We start from the raw sequence: 24,785 nt of genomic DNA on the forward strand, positions 1-24,785 counted from the left end.
GAGGAAGTATTGTTTTTCTTTTTATTTCATTAGTATACAAATATTACAAACGTCAACCCACTCCAATTAGGCTTCTGTTTCCAACACCACACTGAGATTGTTCTTGGTCTCCTCAATGACTTTTTGCATCTAATAAACACTTCCCTGTCCTTTTTACTTGAGCCTGAGACAGAATTAGACCTAGTTGGCCTCTGGAGCCTTTTTGAAATTCTTGCTCTTCACTCCTTTGACACCTCACTCTGGTGTTTCTCTTCTCTCACTGGCTGCATCCCCTCGACTGGGCCTCTTTCTGTTGGGTGATCTCCAGACCTGGATTCTGGACCCTCTGCTTCAACTTTGTCCCTAGGTGACCTCACTCTTTCTCATGGGACTAATAAACTCTGTAATGCTGATGGTTTTTCAGATCTCTAATTCCAGTCCACCTCTCCTCCAAGCTTCGCGCTCACATGTCCAACTTCCTGTACTACACCTACCCTTGGAAGTATCACAGTGAACACGTCCAAAATGATCTCTCCCCCGACCAAACCTGCCTGATCACATCTTCCTGCCTCAGTAACGACACCGCTACCTACTCCCTGCCGGAAACTCATGATTGATTTCGCTTTTCTTCGTTCCTCCATATCTAATCCGACAGGAAGTCTTTCCATTTCTACTTTCATGATGCATCTCTAATCTATACACTACTTCCCAGTTCCACTCTCACTCTTTGGTCCAGGCGACCTCTGTTTTGCAGTTTGATCACTGCGACAGTCTCTGCTCTTGCTCTCTTCCAACTCACTGTCCACATGATAATGTCTTCTCATTATACCTGGAACATGATCTGGGCTCCTTACCAGGGCCTACTAAGGCCTTATATGACCTGGCTCCTGCGCGTTTTAGGCCACTCCCTTTGCTCACTACACACCAGACCCATTTGCCTTCTCTCGATACCTCAAGTACATCCTGTCCCCCAGCTCTTCAAGTTGTTGTTCTGCTTGGAGGTTCCGCTCCTACTCTTGGCATGGCCACTTTCGCTGCATCCTTTGGGTCCCAGCCTAAATGTTAACTCCCCAACATCTTATTTAAAGCAGAATTCTCTATCTGCTTTTCTATTTTTTTCACAGTATTCGAATCAAACCTTTGTCTTTAAATTTGTGTATTGTCTGTATTCATTGAAAATACGTTCCTTGAGGACAGGGCTGTGCTTGTTGTACTCATCCCCATATTTCTATTATTTGGCACATAGTGAGGTCAGTTAAGAATAAGTATCCTGTGGCTGGAGGAATGGGAGAGACCCCCTCTCAGTCCAATTTAATATTTAGGTCCAACCCTTGGCTGACCCATGTGGCCAGGGAGACCTAGTCTTGGAAGATGGCAAGTCCCATCAGGATAGGTTGCTGAAGTGTGGGGATGAGGAATAGTTCCTTAAGAGCAAGAGGCAGGGGCACCTGGGTGGCTCAGCTGGTTAAGCGACTAACTTCAGCTCAGGTCATGATCTTGCAGTTGGTGAGTTCGAGCCCCGAGTCAGGTTCTGTGCTGCCAGCTCAGAGCCTGGAGCCTACTTCAGATTCTGTCTCCCTCTCTCTCTGCCCCTCCCCTGCTCACGCTCTATGTCTGTCTGTCAATAATGTTAAAGAAAAAAAAAAAAAAGGGCAAGAGGCATAGCACAAACTGGTTTCTGGGGTTACCATGAGCTAGGCAGTGACCTCAATTTCTATGATATAATACAATCATATCTCCTGGCTTTTCTCCCATTAATTTAGTAATTGTTTTTCCTTTACTTGTTTAAACTGAGTCCTTAATCACTATTCCTGGTCTGAAAGATTACAGGCCTGAATTGCCCAAATATCGAGTTATAGGATCCTACTTTCCCAAAATGCTAGCTCACCCAAAGATTTCATGACAATTTTACTAACATTTATACAGCACTTACCATAAAGTTTTGACATACTATTAAAAGAGAAGCTAGCAAACATTATCCTTGACAATGAGACTATGAACTAACCTCTGTCAATAAATACTTCAGGATCCTAAACATGAGAATATGAGGGCAAGCTTTTGAATCCTGAATGATATTAATTAAATCTAGAGAGAGTCGTCTCTCACAAAAACAGTAACAAAAAACTAATACTGAAAAGTTTTTGATTTTATTTCCAAGATCAAATATTACAACAGGACATTTACATGTATTTATAAAAAAATGCAGCAGTTGAATTTATAGATCAGAGGTTTCCTTGAGTTTGGTCCCTCTCTCAGCACAGTGAGCTGATGTCTTCAAAAGACTGATCGCCCCACTCCCCTCCCGCCCCCACCCCAAATGTCCCACCCCACCCGCCCCGTTCAAGTTGCAGTACCAATATAAAGCAACTGGGTACAACACAGCAATATTCACAATTTGGTACAGCCAAAACCAGAGGATCACCAACTGAAAGACCCCCATTTTGGAAATTATTTACCTATAGACTATGTGTATCTATAGATACATCACACCCAGTTATCTAAGATTTCCCTGGTTTTAGAGCAAGTGGAAGTTCCATGGAGTCTTAGCCAGCAGTCACAGCTCTGCTTTATCTAATGGCATGTTTTTTTCCTCCTCCAAGTTTAGATTTGCTATCGCCTCCATGTGTCTTCAAATTTAAGGCTTTCCCTAGCACCTTAATTATCACTTGCTAGATGTACAGGAGGGTCTCTAATGTGTCGTGAACAAAACAATTTAGTGGATGATCCAGTTGCCCCCTTGCTCACTGGTCCCGAACCCTTCTTCCCACTTTTGAGAAGAGCTGCAGAAACAAATATCTCCTAGCACCATGGGATTAAAAACCCAGAACACAGAGAACTCTATGTGCCTTTTAAGGAGCACTTGCCAGAAACGCTACAATAGGAGCACTGTCTCTGTCCATTATCTTCTTGGATTCAATAACAAAGTTACACTACAGATTAAATTTAGAGCCTGTCCTGCATTAAAAATGCAAATCTCACTAAGACCACCACTTTGTCCAGAATAAGGATTCCCAGGGAATCTCTAAATACTCTTAGGAACTGCTTGAGAAACACTTTAAAGCAAACACCCCAAGCTGACCTCACTCAAGTCCCCAACCCACCCCCATCCCTATTCCCCAAACAAATTTCATTCCTTGATTAACCTCTCTGAATAAGATGGGAAGTGAGGTTTGGGAAATGATGTGAAAAATGTTTAAAAAACACAATTAGTGAAGACATGCCAGAATTGGGACATCCCAGATGATTCAAAACGCATTATTCAAACTGAACTCATACAAAGCATGCACAGAGCCTACAAACACTCCTGAGAGTATTCATGGAACAATCAATACCTACTCGAAAAAGGACTTTTCTTAAAGGGTTAAAAAAAAAAAAGAAAGAAAGAAAGAAAGAAAGAAAGAAAAGAAAGAAGACACCAGATGCTTAGAAGTTGTTAACAATCAAAAGGAAAACCATTCTAGAAAAGATTTTTAAAGGAGTGAAAAAACTGTATATAAAAGATTCATGCCAAAGCTTGGATGAAAGCCCCTCAAAGTCTAAGTATCATGTTAGCATCAACTGGTACTCATTTCTCTATATCTAAGACTAGAGGATTATATCATAGCTTTACCGTCTGTTTCCCAGCAAGAGTTTTAAACAGGCTTTCCAAAATTGAAGGGATAAACGTAAAAAGTAACAAGGCCCAAGGCCCAAGGCCCAAAATGGGTAAGATAAACAGCCCCTACTACAAGCTTGCTACACTCCTTAACTAAAAAGTGGAGGTCACATACTACTTTCATTCTAATTAGCAGGTAAAGGGGATTTTCTGGTGGCAATGGTAACTTCATGTGAGGTTTAATTTACAGGGCAATAAATCATCAAAAAGTTATTAAGAACATATGATTAGGGTAAAAAACCTATTTATATTTTGAATCACATAATTTATTGATATTTTCCATTATTAAGAACACAGAAGCTCCAAGAAAAGCAAACTATAAAACCATTTTGTTGAAAACACTCAGATACCCAGTTGAGTATCAGCATTCCAAAGTCATTAACTTGAAATAGAACCTGGTAACATGTACTCTTCTAAAGCTAGCAAGCTTGACAAAAGGGAAAAAAAAGCAGAATGGCAGGGAACAGTTCCAGATCAAGAATCTATCCCTTATTAGTTAAGATGCTCATACTGAGTCTATGAAAAAAGCAAATAAAAGATTTTAAGAAGGGGAGAATTCAATTCCAGGTCAGAATTTATCCAATGATTTGAAATGTCTCCCATTTTATTTATTTACATCTAATAAATGAATGATTCGTGGTAGCCCAGTTAGATTAATAACTTTTTTTGATGCAGACAAAATTTTTCACGTTCAGTCCAGCGTAGTTTGACTATTCTTCCTATTTGAAGACTCAAGTGACCCTGTAAAAGAGAAAATCTCAGGGCATTTTGGTCTGTATATAGGAAATACCAGACAACAAAAACTTGCTATTTGTTGCCACAGAATTAAGTATAAGAAGGCAACTTCTCGTATTAAGACATTAATGTGGGATTGTTTAGGCAAAACACTACCACTGGTATTTGTATCTCTAATCCAAGTAAATCTGGTCATCTCTTGAAAATACTTTTCAGAAATGCTAAATAGTTTTACTGAAGTAGTTCATATTGGATTGCCCACCTCTGCTTTGAGATCATATGGCAAATAAAGGCTTGAACCAAAAATTACCATGTTTATGAGAATGACTGAGATTCTAAGCAGTACAGAACATTCTGTAGGACAAAGAAGGGAGGAAGGGTATCATGGAGCTAGCCGTTCTATATACGGAATAAGAGAATTCTCAGGTGCAGAGAGAAAATGAGCTATAAAGCCATTTGCTTCAAATTCTTCCCTTATATATTAATTTATGAAAAATTAAAAATGTTACACATTCAAACTTAGAAATGGAACTTCTTAAACATAGCTAATTTCATTAAAAGTCATGACTAATTTTCAGAAAATGGATATCCAAAAAATTGAGAATAGAGAATGGAAAAGTAAAAGAGAAGGTAGGATAAAAAGACTTTCTAATTCACGGCCTCATAGTCACATCCAATAATTTAGTCACAAGTTCACTTCATGGGAAAACGATCAAAGTCATCATAATCTCTATAAAAAAATATTCTTGATTCTAAACTGTCTCTCTAGCAGAACTGACACACGGTTTGAGTCAAAGACCAAAATAACCAGCACTGAAATACCAAATTTCTACATAACAAGAGAAATCAAGATAGTGCCTTGGTATTCTCTGTTGGTTATTTTCTGTACTAAACATTCTTGCCACTAATCTAAACTGTGCACAATGCAATACTAAGTGTCAAGGCAAGACAATAATTGATATGCTATGCAAGGCAAATCAATGAAGTTGAATATTCATAGGACACAGCTGTCTTCAAGTAGCCTTTTCATCAAGGCTTGTATTACTGGGAAACTGCCATGTTCATCAGTAGGGTTGGTTCTTCCTATCTCATTTAATTTTACACAAGCCATCACTTATTCAGCAACCTGCATCCCATGATTTACTATTGAGTAGTTAAGTGAAAGAAGGCCAGACTGACAGAGAGAGACTGACAGAGAGAGAGAGAGAGAGAGAGAAAATATGAACAACATAACAGAGATGCACTCTTGTGGGATAAGAAATATTTTTAAAAGTTGGTCTAATTAGATCTTGAAAAAGTTGTTTCTGCTAAAACCAAGTGTAAATTTTACAACTTAGTCAAATCAATTTCCTAACAATTGCTCATCCAGTAAAGTGCTTTAAGCACACAGGTAACATAAAATTTAATTCTGGTGTCAGTGAAATATTTGGTTCTCATTAATTACATTTTAGTCCTACTTAACACTGATTCAAAACACAGCATGAAGTTTTTAAAATTGATGAATTGTGTTTAAAAGATCATTACTAGGTCTAGAACTATGATACTATCTTTTTTGGAGATTTTGGTCACACAGTGAGGTGAGATGAAGTTACTGGGAAATCTGGACACAGAAAAAAAGCGAAAGAACTGATTAACAAGTAAACTTTTAATTAGCCTAGGGATAATATGTAATAAAGAGGAGAAACTAGAAGCATGAAAGTTTAGAGTGGAAAGGACTTCAGAGATAATCTCATTCGGTGGTCTACAATCTGTGGGTTCCTAGAGTTTTTGCAAAGGGTCTGCAATTTCATATGCACATTTTCTCCAGCTATGGTCTTAATGTTATTAATATGTAAACCCCACAATTCCCCACCCCTGCCAAACTTGAATAAGTCCTTTAACGTGAAAAAACAGAACTACTGATCCAGTCCAATTCTCTATTAGTATAGCAGAGCTTTTACCCAAGTGCACTCATGCCTACATATAGTGCCCCTCTATATATTTCATTCGTACTTGGGTACAGAAATTAAATCTTTCCTTCACTTTCCAGCTGCTAGTGGCTCCCTCTGGTATTTTCCTAAGTGTCCAAGTGAGATCCTTGCTAGCTAAAATCTTTAGTTCTAGGATCAATAATCCTTTCCTACTTGGGTGCTGGATATACACTACCAATAAACGTTGTGCCCTAAGTCTAGCAGTTACAAAAGGTGGAGCTAAAGAATACAGGTGAGTCAAAAACTCTGAGCTACAGAGTTTGCCACTTTTCAGTTTTAGTTTTCTGTGGCCTTTCCTAACGAAAGCCTACACAAGTCTTTCCCTTTTCTAAAGTTTTATTGTAATTACAGTTCAGCCCCAGAAAGGTAAACATTTGCACCTTCAATTATCTCATGTGTAGTGTGTCTTTCCAACTGGATAAAACAGGAAGAAACCAGGTATTAGACTTCAAGACATTTCCAACTTTGATTAAGGACTCAATAAATATTTGTTGACTTCTAGAGTCAAGGAAGTAGAATTTTATAGAAGATTTAAAAATATACACATAGCTCAATTTAGGTATGGATGGGACAAAGAAAACTGTATCTTTTCCAAAAAATGGTTTAAAAAAGATAAAATTATTTTTTAGCCTTTCCATCTATTCTTGGCAAATAATGCCACATATTTTCCTTTCACATTTTATCAGTGCATCGTTTTTAAAAAGGAATAATCAGTCCCTCAAAACAGTGGTGTAAATAAGAATTTACAGGCATAGTGCAAATCCCACAAGCTTTAAAAGGAAACAAACCAAACGATAATTTACAGAGCCAAACACAGGAAGAGAACCTTTTGGGTAAATTGATTCCCCTGTTGTGGGCGACTACAGCAAGGGAGTAAAAAAAGCATGGACTCTGGATGCCTATTTTGATTCTGCCAATTACTAGCTGTGACATCCTGAGCGGGTTCTATGAACTTCACTTTCTTCCTGCCTACAAAATGGGGAAAGTGTGTATTTTGTAGAATTCTTAAGAAGATTAAAGGAGAAAATGCACATAAAGTACCTAGCACATGCTAGTTACTCAGAATTAGTTCCGCATTCTTCCCTCTGTTCTTTCTTTGGCTGTTCTTTCTCTTCTCTGGTTCCTTTCTAAATCAAATTCAAAAGATGTTTGCTGTCACTTTTTTCCCCACTAATTTTCATTCCATCTCCCCATCTTTGTTTCTTGTCCCTCTCAAAGTCTATCTTGTCCTTTTCCTCCCCATCTTTTCTTTTGAGCTGTTTCCAATACCTATAAGGAATGACTATTTTTAACTAATCTTACTAGCCTCATTTAATCTATTCAGTAAAATCTTTCCTCCAAAGAACAAAGGAATTTGCAGAGCAAAGAAGAAGACAACCTGGAGGAAGCATACTCCTTTAGTGAATTGAGTTCATGAGCGAAGCAGTACTCCTTTTTATACTTACTCTTCCCATGTATAATCCATAATCCCTCCCCCATGGGCTTCTATATCAAGCCCAGGATAATTACACTTCTGCCTCAAAATAAAATAAAATCCTCTACATCTTGTACTCTAAAAACACCAACTGTATCTAAGTTGGATCAGTATCTCATGCCCTAAGTCTTTGATATGCTTACTTAAATCACTTTATATTTACTCGGTCATCTCACAGTTATCCAAGTTGAAAAAGTCACTTTGGTTTCTCATAAATGGATATGCCACGGCTGACCTCATCAAAAAGAACTACATCCTATCATTAATGAGCATGTCTCGGATTCTTGAGATACGTTTTATAGAGAAGTTAGTAGGTAAAAGAATGAAACAGAGCCCCACAGGGAAAATTCTTGACTTCACATTTTTGACAGATTTGGACTTTAGCTGTGACTTTGCTGAGAGTGGAGATGGGTGCCAACACAGCACCAAAGCTGGGCATACCCTCAGTTCTTACCCTGTGCCTCCCTGAATTTTTAATTTCTGACTTTGTCTACTACCAATAATTTTTAAACCTTCTACTGCACCTTTGCTAGTATATAGCTCTATTCCTCAGATAGCAAGTATATTATCCAAGTTCAGAGATACAACTGAGGAATTAACATGAAAACCATGTTTCCTCAATAAATGAGAAGCTGCTAGTTAGCCTCGAGAGCTTATGAGAAAAACACCGAAATGGTATTACTCAGTCACCAATCTAAAGAGAGAACTTTGACTCAAGGTATAAATGAAATTGTAATTATATAAATATATTTATAAATATTTATACAATTATATACTTATACATAAGCACTTACACAGACTTAGAAAAAAATGTAAGAACATTAATTCAAAAGGACTCACTGAAGAATAAACAGAATTTTCCATGATTTCCTTGAGGAGATACATACTCATTCTTTAGGAAGGGTCCCTCAAAATCCAACCATTAGAAACCATATTCTCTAATTGTGTACTAGCAACACAATAAGCATCTTTTTTTTAATCCCCACGTTGCCGAAAGAGTGATCTTAAAGTAGATGGAAACCTAAAGGTCTCTGAGCAATAGCAATTTATGTTCCTCAAGTAGAAGAATCAATCAATCCAAATCCCCAACTGACAAAATAGGTCCATTCTATAGAACAAGTTAAAGTTCTGATTTTGCCACCAGAATCACTACTACCCCTTCAGAGGACTCTATTTAAAGCTCAAAGTAAGAATTGAGCATATGGTGAAGGTGATAAGTCAGACAGTATTACATAGATTCTAGATGGCCTCTTCTAAATAATACTGAAAAAAGCTTTCACCAGCTAAGTCTGAATGTGGCTTTTGTCGGCAGAAGAACTCCACATCTGAAGATTACCGGTAACCTTCTCCACCTCCCTTACTAAATGTTGTCTTATAAACTGAATTTAAAGGTCTTTGCCTTAGAGAGGCTTTCAGTTTTGATACCTTTTGCAAGAAAACGGTAGAGGAATTAAGCTCATTCAGTCACCAGAACCTTTTAGGAATTGTTCCAACCAGGGGTAAAAAAATGAATCATTCTTTCTAACCGTAGGAACATGGTTAGCAACTCTCAGCTGCATCTTTTTCTTCCCCCCCACCCCCCGGGACATACATAAGTATGCCTTAAAGCACATAGGACAATCAATTACCATAGTGGTTACAACCACAAGCCACTGTACTGCATGATTAATTGAACAGTTGCTCTCCTACAGATCACTTGTGTACCCAAACAATGGAAGGGCCAAAGGAACTAATATGCTGTACTGGCAAAAACAGCAAGCACCTTCCTATCCGAGTCACCAAAATCGCCTCACTAAACGTCCGTTCCAGGACTAGCAGGATCAATACAATTTATAAAGTAATAATGAAGAAAGCTGTTTCAGGCTAGGATATTGAAAGCCACTCCATGCTACTCACCCTATATTTAACACTCAATCTGCCAATAACACATATCATGGAAAATAATTTTAGGTGGGAACATGGGAATCCTTTGAAAAAAATTTTTAAATATAATGAACAATGATTATAAGGGATGCTTTTTCCATGTAAACAAAAGCCTGAATATTTTGTTACGTGATATTTCTTACATGAACAAAGTGTTATAGAATTTCTTTTCTCTACCAAAAATGGGGCTTACAAAAAAAAGGAGGTTGTTCTTATTCTGAATCTAGCCATTCTTTTACCAAAGGAGCCTGAGGAGTAACATTATCACTTGATCCCAAAAAAGTGCTGTGCAAGAGACCACTTATTGGAACATACATTTCCTGCAGCCAGTACTAGGAGGTCTAATTCTTTCACTTCCATTTGGTCACCAGATTAGGTAAGAAAGAAAGAATAGTAGGAAAACGAAGAAAACAGAAGAGGAGTGAAAAAGGGGGTCGGGGGAAGAGACTGAATATAGGAGAGAGCAAGAAATAAAACAGAAGGCAGGTGACTTGCTTGCCCGACTTTGGCTCTATGGTCCTATGAGCCAAAATGCATACTTAGTGACATGGTATCTCACAGGAAAAGGGATAAAAGGGGTAAGCTGAGAGAGGTCAGGCCATGATGTTAATTTCTTTCCTGTACAAAGACAGTCTCTTGAGGACAAAGGCCTGCCTCTTGTAATGTAATGTCATAGTCCAGATGAGAGAGTTTCCTTCGAGGGAAGTTGGTGAGAAGTTCAAAACGTTCATTTGGATATCCTTTAGACTGGACATGCTTCACCAAAGCCTATGAAAAACAAGAGAAAAGACAAAGCTGTTAGATGGAAATAAAAAGAAAGAATATATTAAGGTATTAAATATCCTATGTTCATTTTTATCATGTCAGATGAGATATCTGAAGTTTAAATTATTCTTTCACATAGCCAAAGCTTACCCTTGTGGAAGGGCCAATATAACTCTTTCGATGGGGAGATAATAAACCTGTATCCAATAATTTAGGACCATTAAGTGATACTGAAATATACAGGATTATGTTTGTTTCTCCAATAAACCCAATTTCTATTTATAAAATTACTGTCCTCTTTTTAAAGATTTTATCAATTTCTTTTCTTTTCATCAGAGAAGATATGTCCTTCAGTCTACCTACAATCTTGCCTCCAGTGCACTGAATCTCTTCTTGCCTTCTTAGAAACTGTGCCACTACAGAATATTCCTTTGTAAGTATCTTCAACATCTCCCTCTCTACAGATGCTTCCCATCAGACTTACGCATGTTCAGTCTTTCCTTCAATCATTTTTTTCCCTCTGGTTATTGCCCATTCTCCCACTAGCTTCAAAACCAAACCTCTCAAAACAGTGATCTATACTTCCTCTGTTCATTGTCTCATCTCCCATTCCCTTCCAAAGGCTAGACCAGGGAGATAGCTCTGGGTATCAGCACCAGTGGCCACAGCCTACTTGTACTCACAGTCTTGAAGAATCAGATTAACTATCTCCTGCCACAGCAAGCAGCTAGGTATGGACGCTTGATCTAAGGGGGATTCACTCATACACTAGGCTAAGCCAGTCAGACCCATTCTCTTTTCCAGGGGTTAGAAAACACAGAGGAAAGGCCCATTAGCTGTGGACTTCAGAGGAAAAGGCCCTCAAGCATCACTATGATGAACCATGTACAAGCTGAGAGGTAAATAAAAACCACCAGTATAGAGAGAAGAATGGTGTGAAGCAGAAAATCACAAGAGGGAAACAAAACAAGCCCCATGAGAGAGACATAAGAAAACAATCTTGGTTCTTAACCAACCCCTTTGCAGTTTCAGCTACTAGGAAACCCAAGAGCCCCACTATAATGTTCAAAATAACCACCCCACTCCCCTTTGCTAGGTAATAACTTCAGCTGGGTTTCTATCCCATGCAGCCACGAACAGAAAATCCTTGACTGGACAGACCCTATGTAACTTGCCTAAGATAATTCAAGAAGGTAATAAAATACTTAGAATTAAGATTCACCACAGTAAGTTTTCAGTTAGGGGCCAAACTAAATACCATCTATTTCAAAGACTCATAAAGCCAATTATGCCAATTAATTAGTTTCTCTGCTTCAAGTAAACACTTCCAATTAGATATACTCACCAGCAGTTTAGCTTGCTCTGGAAGAGTGATCTGTTCCCTTTTTCCATCTGGATACCGCAACATCAACTGTGCTTTTGGTCCTAAAGAAAGGGTTTAAAAAAAAAAAAAAGATACAACAGCTTAAGACAGAAGACTAATGTAAACAAATATATAAACCCCTCCAGTAACATTCAAGTTTTAAGTAAAGCAGGTCTAGAATGTAACTCACCATTTACATCTATGCCCTCCACTATTCCATCTGATTTTTCAGGTGACATCTCTAGTATTTCTGAATCCACGGCTGGCAATCCTTGGTGGTTTGTGGCTGTTCCAGGCTCAGTTCTGGCTGGGGGCTCAGTCAGTGGCCTTCTATTCTCCTCTTTTCTATGCCCCAAATCTTTATGGGGAGATTTTCTGGACTTGGCAAGATTCTCTATCTCCTCTTCTTCATCAGAGCCACAAACGGATATGAACTCCTCACTGCCAGAAAAAAGTTCAGATTCAGATTCTTCATCTGAGCGGCTATCCTGTTTTGTCTGTGTTGAATCAAAGTGTGTCTCTTGCAAGGAGGCTCTGATGGCAGCTTCTAGCTGGCTGTCTTCACTTGCATCTATAAGGCTCTCCTGCAAGTTGCAGTCATAAAACATGGGTGGAAAGAAAAAGAAAACAGTTAAACCCAAAAATAGATAAAGTCAAACAGGACATGAGAAATATTAACAGCTTGCCAATATTATTTCCTGCTGAATGTTTCTCTTTACTAAATTTTAAGCTATTTAAGTGCAACAACTTTGTCTTACACAGCCAAGATGGAATGTATATTTTAAAAACAAAAATAAAACTGTGCTACGACCTACCACAACGGTGCTGCAAGCACAAGTTTTCTTTACATCAAAATTAATAAAATCAAGAAAACGGTTTATTCCTGGCCCAGAAAAATACAAGAATTAAGGTTTTAAATATAAAGCCAAACACTAGTTTTTAAAATACTCAATACAGAAAAGGATGTCTACCTTGCTCCTTATTATATTCTTCAACTAGCACTGCTCTGACACAGAGAGGATAACAACAACTCGGTAATCATCATTTTGCAAAAAATCTAACAGATCTGTAACATTCAAGCCAAAATAAAACAGCATATAATAAATAGGGAAAAACAATTCTATTTTCCCAAGCTTAATTACAATGAAGGTTTTCATTGTGATCATGAGAAAAGCAAATTCCAACAGTTTTCCGCTAGGTAAAGTTCTGTCACAAGTATCACTAAACTGATTAAGTTACAAAATATGGGTTTTTTTGAATGGAACTTATTTAGATCCTAACTCAAATCATTAAAAAAAATTTTATAAGTTAACAAAATTTTGTAAATTTTGTAAGATGAACAGTAGACATCTCCTGATATTAAAGAATTGCTGTTAATTAAGGATGTGTTACTGGCATTGTGATTGTGTTTCAAAAAAATAAAGAGCCTTTATTTTTTCTGTGTTTTTTTTTCTTTTTTTGTTTCTTTTAAGAGTCTTTATCTTTTAAAGATACATGCCAAAGCATTAATGAATAAAAAATGAATTCTTAGATTTATTTCAAAATAATGTGAATAGGATGGAATATAAATGAAACAAGACTGGCCACATGCAGTAATTACTGAAATTAGTTAATGGATACATACAGGCTCAATAAACTCCTACTTATGAATATGCTTAAAATTTTCCACAATAAAAAGGCAAAAAATATATGGGTCAATAACAAAAAACTAAAGGAACCTCATTTTGGCTTTTGTATCATATAACAAAAAAAATTAAATCATATAGCAAAAAAAAAAAAAAATAAGGAAAAAATGTTGAATAAACTTAAGGCTAAGCTACCACCAAAAAAAGGGTAAGTATGTGACCTGCAATGGCTTTGAAGTGGATTGCAGGTTCATAATAATGACGGTGCACAGCATGCAGTTTGATTTTAAAGACTGTCTAACATGGCAGACACTACAGACTTCCTATCCAATATCCATTCTCCTTTCTTTCTTTACTTACAGAATCCTAATCATGTCTATAAAAGAAAGCACACCCAGCTAAAAAATTCCATTTATCAATTTCCCTTTCAGCTAGAAAAAAATTGTGATATGGAGCTAGAGAAGCACTTACAGAGAAATTACAGAACTCAACACACATAATAGAGAAGTCTGAAATTAATGACTAAGTTTCCATCTTAAATAAAAAAAGTACCCACACAGAAAAAGAAAATGAAATTAAATCCAAACAGAGAAGGAAAGAGAAAGAACAAAAATCAACAACCTAGAAAACAAAAGAAAAATTATTAAAACCAAAAGCTGGTTGTTTAAAATCAGTAAAACTGATAAGCCTCTAATCAGATTGTCAGGAAAAAGAAACCACAAATTACCAGTAACAGGGGATTAATAACAATCACTATAGATGCTACAGGCATTAAAGAGAATAACAAGGAAATATAATGGACAGCTTTATGTCAATATATTCAACACCTCAGATAAAACGGACAAAGCCCTGGAAAGACAAAACCTACTAAAAAGCTCATTAAAGAAGTAGTAGATACTTGAGTAGTCCTATATCTATTAATAAGTTGAATCTGTAGTTTAAAACTTCCCACAAAGACTCCAGATCGAGGTGGCTTTATTGGTGAATGTCATCAAACAATAAGGAAGAAATAAAATCAATTTTACACAAATTCTTCCTGAAAACAGAAGCAGGAAAAAACACTTCCCAATTCATCAAAAGGCCAGCATTAACCTAATACCAAAACCAAAAGAAGGCATTACAAGGAAGACAAAACAAATGACAAAGAAACTATAAACCAATATTCCTCGTGAACATATAGACCCAAGAATTCTTGACAAAATTTTAGCAAATCAACTGTATCCACAAGAAACATATAGCTAACATCAAAGTTAATGTTAAAAGCGTGAATACTTTCACCCCTACACCAGAAGCAAGTTAAGGATGTCTAATCTCACTACTTCTATCTATCTTTGTATTGGAGGTCCTAGTTAAGAAAAAGAAAAGGCATAGAGATTGGAAAGGAGGAAGTAAAATAAGTCTTTATTTGTTGACGACATGACCATCTATATATATATAAAAAATTCTAGGGGCGCCTGGGTGGCTCAGTCAGTTGAGTGTCCGACTTCGGCTCAGGTCATGATCTCGCAGTTCACGTCGGGCTCTGTGCTGACAGCTCAGAGCCTGGAGCCTGCTTCAGATTCTGTGTCCTCCTCTCTCTCCGCCCCACCCCTGCTTGTGCTCTGTCTGTCTCTGTCTTTCAAAAACGAATAAACATTAAAAAAAAATTCTAAGGGATCTACGAAAAAGCTACTAGAACTAGTAAGTAAATTTAGGAAGGCTGCAGCCTACAAGGTCAATATACAAAAACTGTAAAATATTGTTCAGAGAAATTTAAGACTTAAATAAATGGAGAGATACATGTTCATGGACCTGAATACTCAATATTGTCAAGATGTCAATTCTCTCCAAAATGATCCATAAAGCAATGCAAATCCAATCAAAATCCCAGCAGCTTCCCTTGCTAAAAGGCAACCAATAGAATGGGAGAAGATATTGCAAATGACATACTGGACAAAGGGTATTCAAAGTCTATAAAGAACTTAACAAACTCAACACCCAAAAAAACAAATAATCTAGTGAAGAAATGGGCAGAGGACATGAAATAGACACTCTTCCAAAGAAGACATCTGGATGGCTAACAGACACATGAAAAGATGCTCAATATCACTCAACATCAGGGAAATATAAATCAAAATCACAATGAGATACAACCTTATACCTGTCAGAGTGGCTAAAATTAACAACTCAGGGAATAACAGAAATTGGTGAGAATGCGGAGAAAGGGGAACACTTTTACACTGTTGGTGGGAATGCAAACTGGTGCAGCCCACTCTGGAATAGTATGGAGGTTCCTCAAAAAATTTAAAAAAAGAAAGTGACAAACTGATTCTAAAACTTATGTGGGAACACGAAGGATCTGAAATAACCAAACAACTATAAAGAAGAATAAAGTTGGGAGAACTTACACCATGCAATTTCGAGATTTACAAAGCTACTATCACTAAGAGAAAAGTGGTGTAGAGAAAGACATAACATAATCACTGGAAGGAAGAGTCCATAAACCCACACATATATATGATCATTTTTTGACAAAGGTGCAAAGGGCAATTCAATGGAGAAAGGATAATATTTTCAACAAATGGTGCTGGAACAAGTGTACAGCCATATGCAGACAGACAAAAAGCCCCAACTCAACCCTATCCTGACACCATATACAAAAATTCATTCAAAATGGATCACTGACTTAAGAGCTAAAAATAAAAAAAACATGGGATAAAATCTTGGGTTAGGCTAAGATTTCTTAGATAAGAGACAAAAAGCACAAAGTATAAATGCTGATAAACTGGCTTTCATGAAAAATTTAAAATTTGCTCTTCAAGGGGCGCGTGGGTGGCTCAGTCGGTTAAGCATCTGACTTTGGCTCCGGTTATGATGTCGTGGTTCATGGATTTGAGACCCACATTGGGCTCTGTGCTGACAGCTCAGAGCCTGGAGTCTGCTTCAGGTTCTGGGTCTCCCTCTCTCTCTGCCCCTCCCCCACTCATGCTCTGTCTCTCTCCCTCAAAAATAAATAAAAACATTAAAAAATTTTTTTAAAAAGCTGTAAGTGTTCTTATACCTGGCTGGCTCAGTTGGTAGAGCATGTGACTCTTGATCTCAGGGCTGAGAGTTTGAGCCCCACATTTGGTACAGAGATTAAAAATAAAATCTTTTTTTTTTTAAATAGCTATAACTTTTCAAAAATAAAATAAAGGCTAACTTATTACAAACATAAAAGCAAATAGATATGCCCACATGACATGCAATGGCTTTGACTGCAGATAATAACACTCTGTACCATGTATGTTGATTTTAAAGAATGGCACTATATCAGACACTACTAGTTTCCTATCTCACATCCAGTCTTCTTTGCTTTCTTAACAGGACCTTAATTGTATTTGTGCAAGAAAATATGTCCAGCTAAAATAAGCAGAACTCTTATCTGTATCTGTTTACTTTTGTACAGAGGCACTACCCCCATCTTCCTTGTCCATGCTTGGATATAATGCCTGGGAGCAGAGCATCTATATTGTGATTGTACGAACAAGCCAACAGTAAGGATGGGGGGATGGGAGGGAGGAAGAGGAGAAATCTGGTTTCTTGACATCCACAGAAGTCACATTCTAGACTGCCTGCCTCGACTTCTTGTTGAACAAAGTAGATGTCTTCTTTGTTTAAGTCATTATCTGTTGGTGTTTCTCTTGCACACAGTTGATCAATATTTGTAACATTCATAGAATTGTATCAGAAGTGGGGTCTGAGGTACTGGTCACCCAAATCATCCCTATGTATTTGTCCAATGTCATGGTCCCATTCTTTCCCACTAAACGTCTTACTTTTCATAAGAGACCTGGTGAAGTTGTTAACTTAATTTATGTTGTTGTAATTCAGCAACTCACAAGCTTAGGCTCTGGTTTTTGAAAATGTCAGCCTTAGCTATGACTGCAAAAGATAAGAAACTCTCTCAGGGCAATTATAAAGACTCTTTGGGGGTTTTTTGCCTTAAAAAAGAATTCTACCTAAGCAAAACTTCTCAGAATAATGAAAAAAGCAAACAAAAAAAGCTGAAACAATGTTTTAGTTTTGTACTACTGTATCTACCTCAATAAAAATTCTCTACGGGGGGGGGGGGAGAGAAGAATTCTATACCACCCCTTGGCAAGCATGCATACCATTCTGTGCCTGTGTGCTTTATTCTAGGTGATAAACTTAAGGAACAGTTTCATAACTGCATTATATGGACTGTTAAAGTCATATCCTCTAAAACTAATTTTATTCTCACTGCCATCAAACCCAAATAGCTCCTACCACCAAATGAGAGTCCCATTATCTCTGAAGGTCTCTTACTCACCACCAATCTTGACTTCAATTATCAAACAGGTCTGCCTCATAATAGCATATTATAGAAATTAAGTACAGAAATAATCTCTGGGTGGGCCAGGGAGCCAGACCCCAAAGCTATATAACCAGTACTAATGTCCAGCTACACTATGAAAGCTGTCTAGGAAAAATACCATTTCTACTGCTGCTTAGACTTGGATACCAAAAGGCCTGACACGCTACCCCTGAAGAAGTGGACAGCGTGCCGTTATCAGTCCTCCTACCTACCGGTACACATTCACACTGTTTATTTCTAAATCCAGGTCTCCGGTCACATGCCCTTACCCTAACTGTAAAGGAGACTAGGAATATGAATCTTATAATCTCACTGAGAAGACAGGACACCTATGTGGGAAATCATCAAAATATAAGGAGGGTGTCTAAGATGTGCAGCCACAAACTTTAACTTTTACATTATTACCTTTACTCAAACATTTTACACAAGATATTTATATGCAATTACACTTAATTGCCCATCACCACTTCTCAATCATACTTACTGAACGGGCACATTTTTTGGGGGGACTGCTAGAAAGTCCATCCAGTTGCCCATGTTCACCCAGAAATCCTGTCACTTGGTCCAAGAAAGAAGATACATCTAACTGGTGCCACTCTACTAGCTTCTGACCTAAAAATTAAAAACCAGGGTATGTAATAAAATCAATACTCTTTCTGAATATTCTCATTAAATATTTCTTTTGGTATATGCATAATTAAATTACTGGGAACACACTCCACCCCTCACCAGCCTAAGTTACATAGTATGTTCATAAACTAGAGGATACATTAATTATAATCAACCTAAGCGATTCCTAGCCATCATGACAGAGCAGCTACTTTACCTGCTGATATCATTAACTGCCATTTAGGAAGAGGTTCAGACAAAGCAGTATCCGTATGAAACTCAAATTAATAATAAAACTAACTCTACCCTCTGCTTCTCTGATGGGATTACAACAGCCACTGAACAATCTTAATATTTTAATGATAGAAAACCAAAGGAGATTCCTTATAAAATAACAAGAAAGAAAAAGCTATTCTTTCAAAGGACAAAACTATACAAAAATATAAAAATACTCCCATCTCCCAAAGTTACCAGAAACAGACTCCTAAATATATACTTCATAGATATTTAAATATTTCTCACGGACATGAACAAAAACCCTTCATCTAAAGTATTACAAATAATTCTCGGGATGTGTGGGTGGCTCAGTCGGTTAAGCATCGACTCCTGATTTTGGCTCAGGCCACGATCTCACAGTCCAGGGATAGAGCCCTGTGTAGAGCTCTGCACTACAGTGCAGAGCCCACTTGGGATTCTCTCTCTCTCTGCCCCTCCCCTGCTCATGCTCTCTCTCTCTCTCAAAATAAATAAATAAACATAAAAAAAACAAATAATTCTGAAACTGGATCCAAGTCAAATATTAAAGGTCAATTATTTAGATAAGTGAAAGAGAAATAAGTTAAAGGCTGTAAGCTGACATAAATCTTACCTGTCCGTGGATCCAAGATAGAAACATAGGGGAAATCCCCTAGCTTATAAAACTGTATGTATCTCTGACCTTCTTCACTGTCGTGATAAACCTGTTAAGTCATTGATATTAAAAAAAAGTGTCAACTATATCTTTGTTAAATATACCAACAGCAATTAATTATCCAAATACACCTTTGGTATATGTTAGATTTTCACTCCTGTCTTAGATAATTAAAGCCATCTGATGTGAACTCCCTCAACTTCCTGCCTTCAATGCCTCTGGAAACTTGTATAAACATATCACTCTGTTCTTTCTCTCTTCCCAGTTCAGAAGAGGTATTGCCCTTCCTGTTGTTATCTGTCCATCTATGTCATTCCTGACTTTCAACCATATACATCTTAATAAATTACAATGTACTATATATTATATGGTTCAAGTGCCTGGCATAATGCTAGGCAAAGAGATAATCAACAGGTGCTGAATAAAAGGTTACCATTCAGAAAAATCATGTTGAATTTAGGGGCCTATAACACATGAGAACAGGCAAATCAATAGCATATCTTGCATTGGGAAAAGAATTAAGTTCATTCATAAGTTTTTATTTTCAATTTATTTTTCATAAAATAAAAAACCAGAGCAAGATCATCTAACCTTAGCTTGGATCATTTATATAAAAAGAAACTAGAACCAGTAAGACCCTAAGTGATAAATGTAAGGACACACAGATGGGAGTATCAAACTCAAGCTAAAATCTAGGCCTTAGTCAAATGTTTTTCCATTACTTCAAGAACTTCTATATCAGTACTGTCAATTATAGTAGCCACTAGAACATGTGGTATTGAAGCACTTGAAATGTGACTAGTCAGATACTGGTTAAATATAAAATACACACCAGATCTTAAAGACTTAACACCAAAAAACAAACAAACAACACCACTTCATATTTTAATATTAGTTTTATATGAGAGAATGTGACTTCATAAAAATATATTAAAATTAATTCCACTTATTTCTTTTGACCTTTTTAAATGTGGCTACTGGAAAAATTACTTATGTAGCTCACATTATATTTCTGTTGAATAGTATAGTTGTACATTCTATTGAAATGTATCAACTCTTCTGAGATATAAATACTACATGGCTTACATGGGTTGGTTCTTTTTCCTCCTTCCCTTAGGAGTTCTTCACTGCTGACCTTATTTTCACTTGTCCTTACTACTTCAGCCATTATGGGTAGTTTTACTTTTTCATATATCACAATTTAACTGTTAATTTTTTTCCCATTTTATAACCTACTGCCTCCTCCCCAACATCTCATACTACAATAGTAAAATACTACAAAAATTTTGATTAATTCTCCTCACCTGCCAGAAAATGAAATGTTCCCGGATAATATTCTTCACAGCTTCATTGCTCCACACATCACGGTTGAGGCACTGGCATGCAAAGTCTTGTACATTTTGAATGTTTATCATTAGCCACTTATTTTGCATCTGGCCGCACTCTTTGGCCTGTAGAGTAAAGTTATATAACATTTGTCAGAAACACTTTCTATTTGGTAACTGATATGTTTCAGAATTCAGAAGCTGTCCTCATATAAATACAAAATTTTTTCTCAAATATGACATCTAGAGTTTTCAGTATCTATACATTAATTTGGGTATATGTATGTAATTACAAGGTTCATTTTCAAGCATTTTTCAAATTTAAATGAACTGCTTTTCATTTATACACTGTTATTATTCTAATGGCTAGATTTTTTTGTACATTAAACATCTTTACCTAAAAAAGATTCCACAGACTAGGTCAAAAAATCATGTAATCCTATCATATCGTCTCTTCCAATCCCTATCCACAAATATCTCTCCTTTTAAACAAATGTAAGCAGTATGTGTCTATTGCTATTTTATAGAACTACCCTAGACATTTCAGTAAAAGCTGTTGAGGGTTTCTTCTCTTGGGGTTATTATTCCTAAGAATGGGTTTCAAAAATGAGATCACAGGATCACAGACTATTTCAGAATGATCTCCAAGACTCCTCAATGTATAATACAAATATCAATCATGAGTATGTACTTTTTGCCTCACAGTTCCTCATTATCACAAAGACCTAAGAAATGTTGATGAACAGGAAAAGAATGGCACAAAAGCAAATGAGCAAATGCTACCTCAAACCTCTGCACAGGAAGTGAAATGAAAGCCATAGTTTTGAATAATTTTGTCCTGGAACAATATTCTTTTCCTAATCAATTTGACATGGGAAAATCTTAAGAATCAATTAACTCAGATTAATAACAATTGAAAAACATAACATTTTGAAAGTATCATAAAATGCAAAACTAAGAATATCTTCTGTTTTAAGGTTTATGCAATCTTGAAAATACTATTATCCTATTGTTTTGTATGAATCCCCCAGAGAAAATCATTTTCTAATATTCACTACTGATTCCACAAGTGAAAACACAAGTTCTAAAAAGAATTATCCATGTATTTGAGTCAGGAAGCTGTATTCAAAGGCTTAAAGTATATAAATATAATAACTCCTTGCTCCTAGGATGTAGTAGTGCCCCACTTACTTCCTTACCTATAGCATGCATACAGATTTCATAAATGAGTAGTAAGTAATTATACTGTTTTAATGGAAGAAAAACTATTTGAGAAAAAAGAAAAAATTAACACACAAGGTAAATTTACATCTGCCTCGACTACAGCACTTGACAAGGAAAAAAATGTGTAACGTCAAAAATAATAAAAGTCCAGGGGAGCCTGGGTGGCTCAGTCGGTTAAGCATCTGATCTCAGGTCAGGTCATCACAGCATGGTTCATGGGTTTGAGCCCACGTCAGGCTCTCTGCTGTCAGTGCAGAGCCTGCTTTGGATCCTCTGCCTCCCTCTCTCTCTCTCTGTCCCTCCCCAGCTCGTGCGCTCTCTCTCAAAAATAAATTTTAAAAAGCTCAGAGTTTAAAAATGATGCATTCATTTGATTTCTATTTTTTAAAAATTCATTCATTCACATTCATGCTTTCATTAGTTCAGATTCATTCATTCACCAAGTATTTGAGTATCTACTGTGTTTCAGGTACAGTTATGGATGGTGGGTTATAGTAGTTACCAAAACACAAAAACCCCTGCCTTCTTGAAGCTTACATGGGGCAAAACCTTATACCAGCAAAAACATCTGAAGATCTATTAAGAAACTACTGCTAGAAGGAAGGAACCACAGAAGATACAAATTTCATGCAAAGCAACATCTGGACTAACTATAAGAGAGTCTTAACACAATCTCACTTAGTATACAAATTATATGAGTCAAGGGCTAGAGGTGTAAGTGGACCATGGGACAATGATGAATCTTCCCTCTTGGAATCTATTAGGCTATTCTGAGTCAATATTTAAAAGCCATTACAGGGAGACGCAAGGGTAAATATGGCTACACCAAATAGGTATGTGATGGGATTTATCATGACAAGGGGGAAACAGTAAAGACTAACCTCTCTCTCAGTCCCAGACAGATTAGGAAAGTATGAAAAACAAGGATATAGAGGAAATATATATATATATAACACTAAGAAGGAATATACACAGTACTTTTTTATGGAAATGTTAATTATTTTTATTCACATTTATAGCAAGTACTTTTGAAATTACTCTTAGTAATTAGGACTAGGTGCATGTGTAACTGAATGGCAACTTTAACAAATATGCATTAAGGAATATCAGGGAAATTGTTCTGACTCTTTCTGTACGATGTACTCCAGATTATGCCATTCAATCATTTAACACAGATTTAATGAGGGCCAACCATGTACCAGAAACTCTCCCAGGCACTGTGGAACAGTAAATAAAACAAAGTCCCTGTGTTCATGGAACTTATGGGCTAGTGGAGAAATAAGAAAACCTAAGAAATGTTCTGTTGCCCAGGTCAGATCATTCATCCTAAGTGCTATGCTCACTCAGTTCCAGCTACACGGGTTTTCTTGGCTGTATCAGAAATAGGCCCAGATATTTCCAATATCAGTACCTTTACACTTAACTATTTTGTCTGCTCTTCCCTTGGACATTCCTATGATTCACAGTCCTTCACTCTATTCAGACTTCTATCAAATCTCATCCTTTCATAATCTTCCCTGATCTTACTATCTAAAATAGTTCTGTTCTATCACAATTATAGACATATGTGAAACTTATGAAATCAACCTTGCTTTTAATTTCCATTAACAACACTTGTACCTTTAAAAAAAAAAAGTTTATTTATTTATTTGGGGGGAGAGAGAGAGAGAGAGAGAAGGGAGAGAGAGAGAGAGAGAGAGAGAGAGAATGAGAATATCCCAAGCAGGCTCCGCATGCATGGTCAGAGCAGAGCCCAATGCAGGGCTTGATCCCATGAATTGTCAGATCAGGGCCTGAGCCAAAATCAGGAGTTAAGACACTTAATCAATTGAGCCACCCAGGCACTGACAGTGCAGAGCCTGCTCGGGATTCTCTCTCCCTGCCCCTCTCTTGCTTGTATGCACACATGCATGCATGCTCCCTCAAAAACAAACATTAAAAAAAAAAAATAGCCCTCTCTCCTTCCCTTATTCTATTTTTCTTTCTCCCAGCAACTATTATAACCTGAAATTTTTCTTCCTCTCTCCCTCCCTTTCTGCCTCTCTCTCTATATATATACATACATACCAAATGTACATATAAAATATATATACACTAAATATATGTTATATATTATGTTTTTTATTTGTTTATAGTCTGTTTCTCCCCCTAGATTATAAACTCTTTGATGGCAAGAACTCTGTAGAGCTTGTTTATCACTATCTCCCTATGGCAGAAACTGCGTATAGGTACCAAATACCCATTTTCCCCTTCTCCCTCTTAGTAACAGAGGCTCCAATTTTTGCTAAGCATCTGGATTTCCTAGTGTCTCTTATAGCTATGTGTGGCTATGTTGTTGAGTTCTGCTTAATGGGATGTGAACAGAAGTGATATGTACAACTTTTAGGTTGTGCCTTTCAAGGGAAAAAGTGTGCCCCTTCCCCCCCTTCATGCTGGCTGGAAAGCAAACAAGGTGGTGAGCCATCTTGAATCATATGAACAGAAGCAAGCAAGACCTAGGAAACAACAGTGAAATACAGAAAAAAACTCCACTCCTAGTAACTTTATATAGCAGAACCACTAACAATCTGGACTTCTATCTTGTTTTAAGCTGTTTTTTTCTTCCTGGTCTCTCTCATATGCCGTCAAATCTTTATCCCAACAAATATAATCCCCATTACCTAGAACAAGACCTTATAATAGAAGGCTTTGATAAATAGTTACTGAGTAAACAAGTGAATTAATCAGTTTCTCATTTGGTTAGCATTAACCAGAACACCTGAACGTACTCTACCTCTAGTTACACTAAGAAAGTCCAGTTTCTAAACCTGTAAAACTGTAGCTCAAATCTACATCTAAAATGGTGCCCAAACCTATGGCTTTTGCCTGAGC

General features: G+C 36.9%; 1 protein-coding gene across 1 annotated transcript in view; it reads right to left on the reverse strand.

Moving 5' to 3' along the window:
- Positions 1-3,292: 3,292 nt before the first annotated feature.
- UBXN7 (UBX domain protein 7) overlaps positions 3,293-24,785 on the reverse strand; it is a 58,053-nt gene continuing 36,560 nt past the window's right edge. The window contains exons 6-11 of the mRNA XM_027061108.2: positions 20,670-20,816; positions 19,324-19,414; positions 18,331-18,458; positions 12,055-12,448; positions 11,847-11,926; positions 3,293-10,504 (exon numbers count right to left, since the gene is read on the reverse strand). Coding sequence (XP_026916909.1) covers positions 10,343-10,504; positions 11,847-11,926; positions 12,055-12,448; positions 18,331-18,458; positions 19,324-19,414; positions 20,670-20,816 — 1,002 coding nt within the window. The 3' untranslated portion in view covers positions 3,293-10,342. The remainder of the gene's footprint in view (positions 10,505-11,846; positions 11,927-12,054; positions 12,449-18,330; positions 18,459-19,323; positions 19,415-20,669; positions 20,817-24,785) is intronic.

The sequence above is a fragment of the Acinonyx jubatus genome, chromosome C2 (assembly GCF_027475565.1).
Source record: "Acinonyx jubatus isolate Ajub_Pintada_27869175 chromosome C2, VMU_Ajub_asm_v1.0, whole genome shotgun sequence".
Taxonomy (NCBI): domain Eukaryota; kingdom Metazoa; phylum Chordata; class Mammalia; order Carnivora; family Felidae; genus Acinonyx; species Acinonyx jubatus.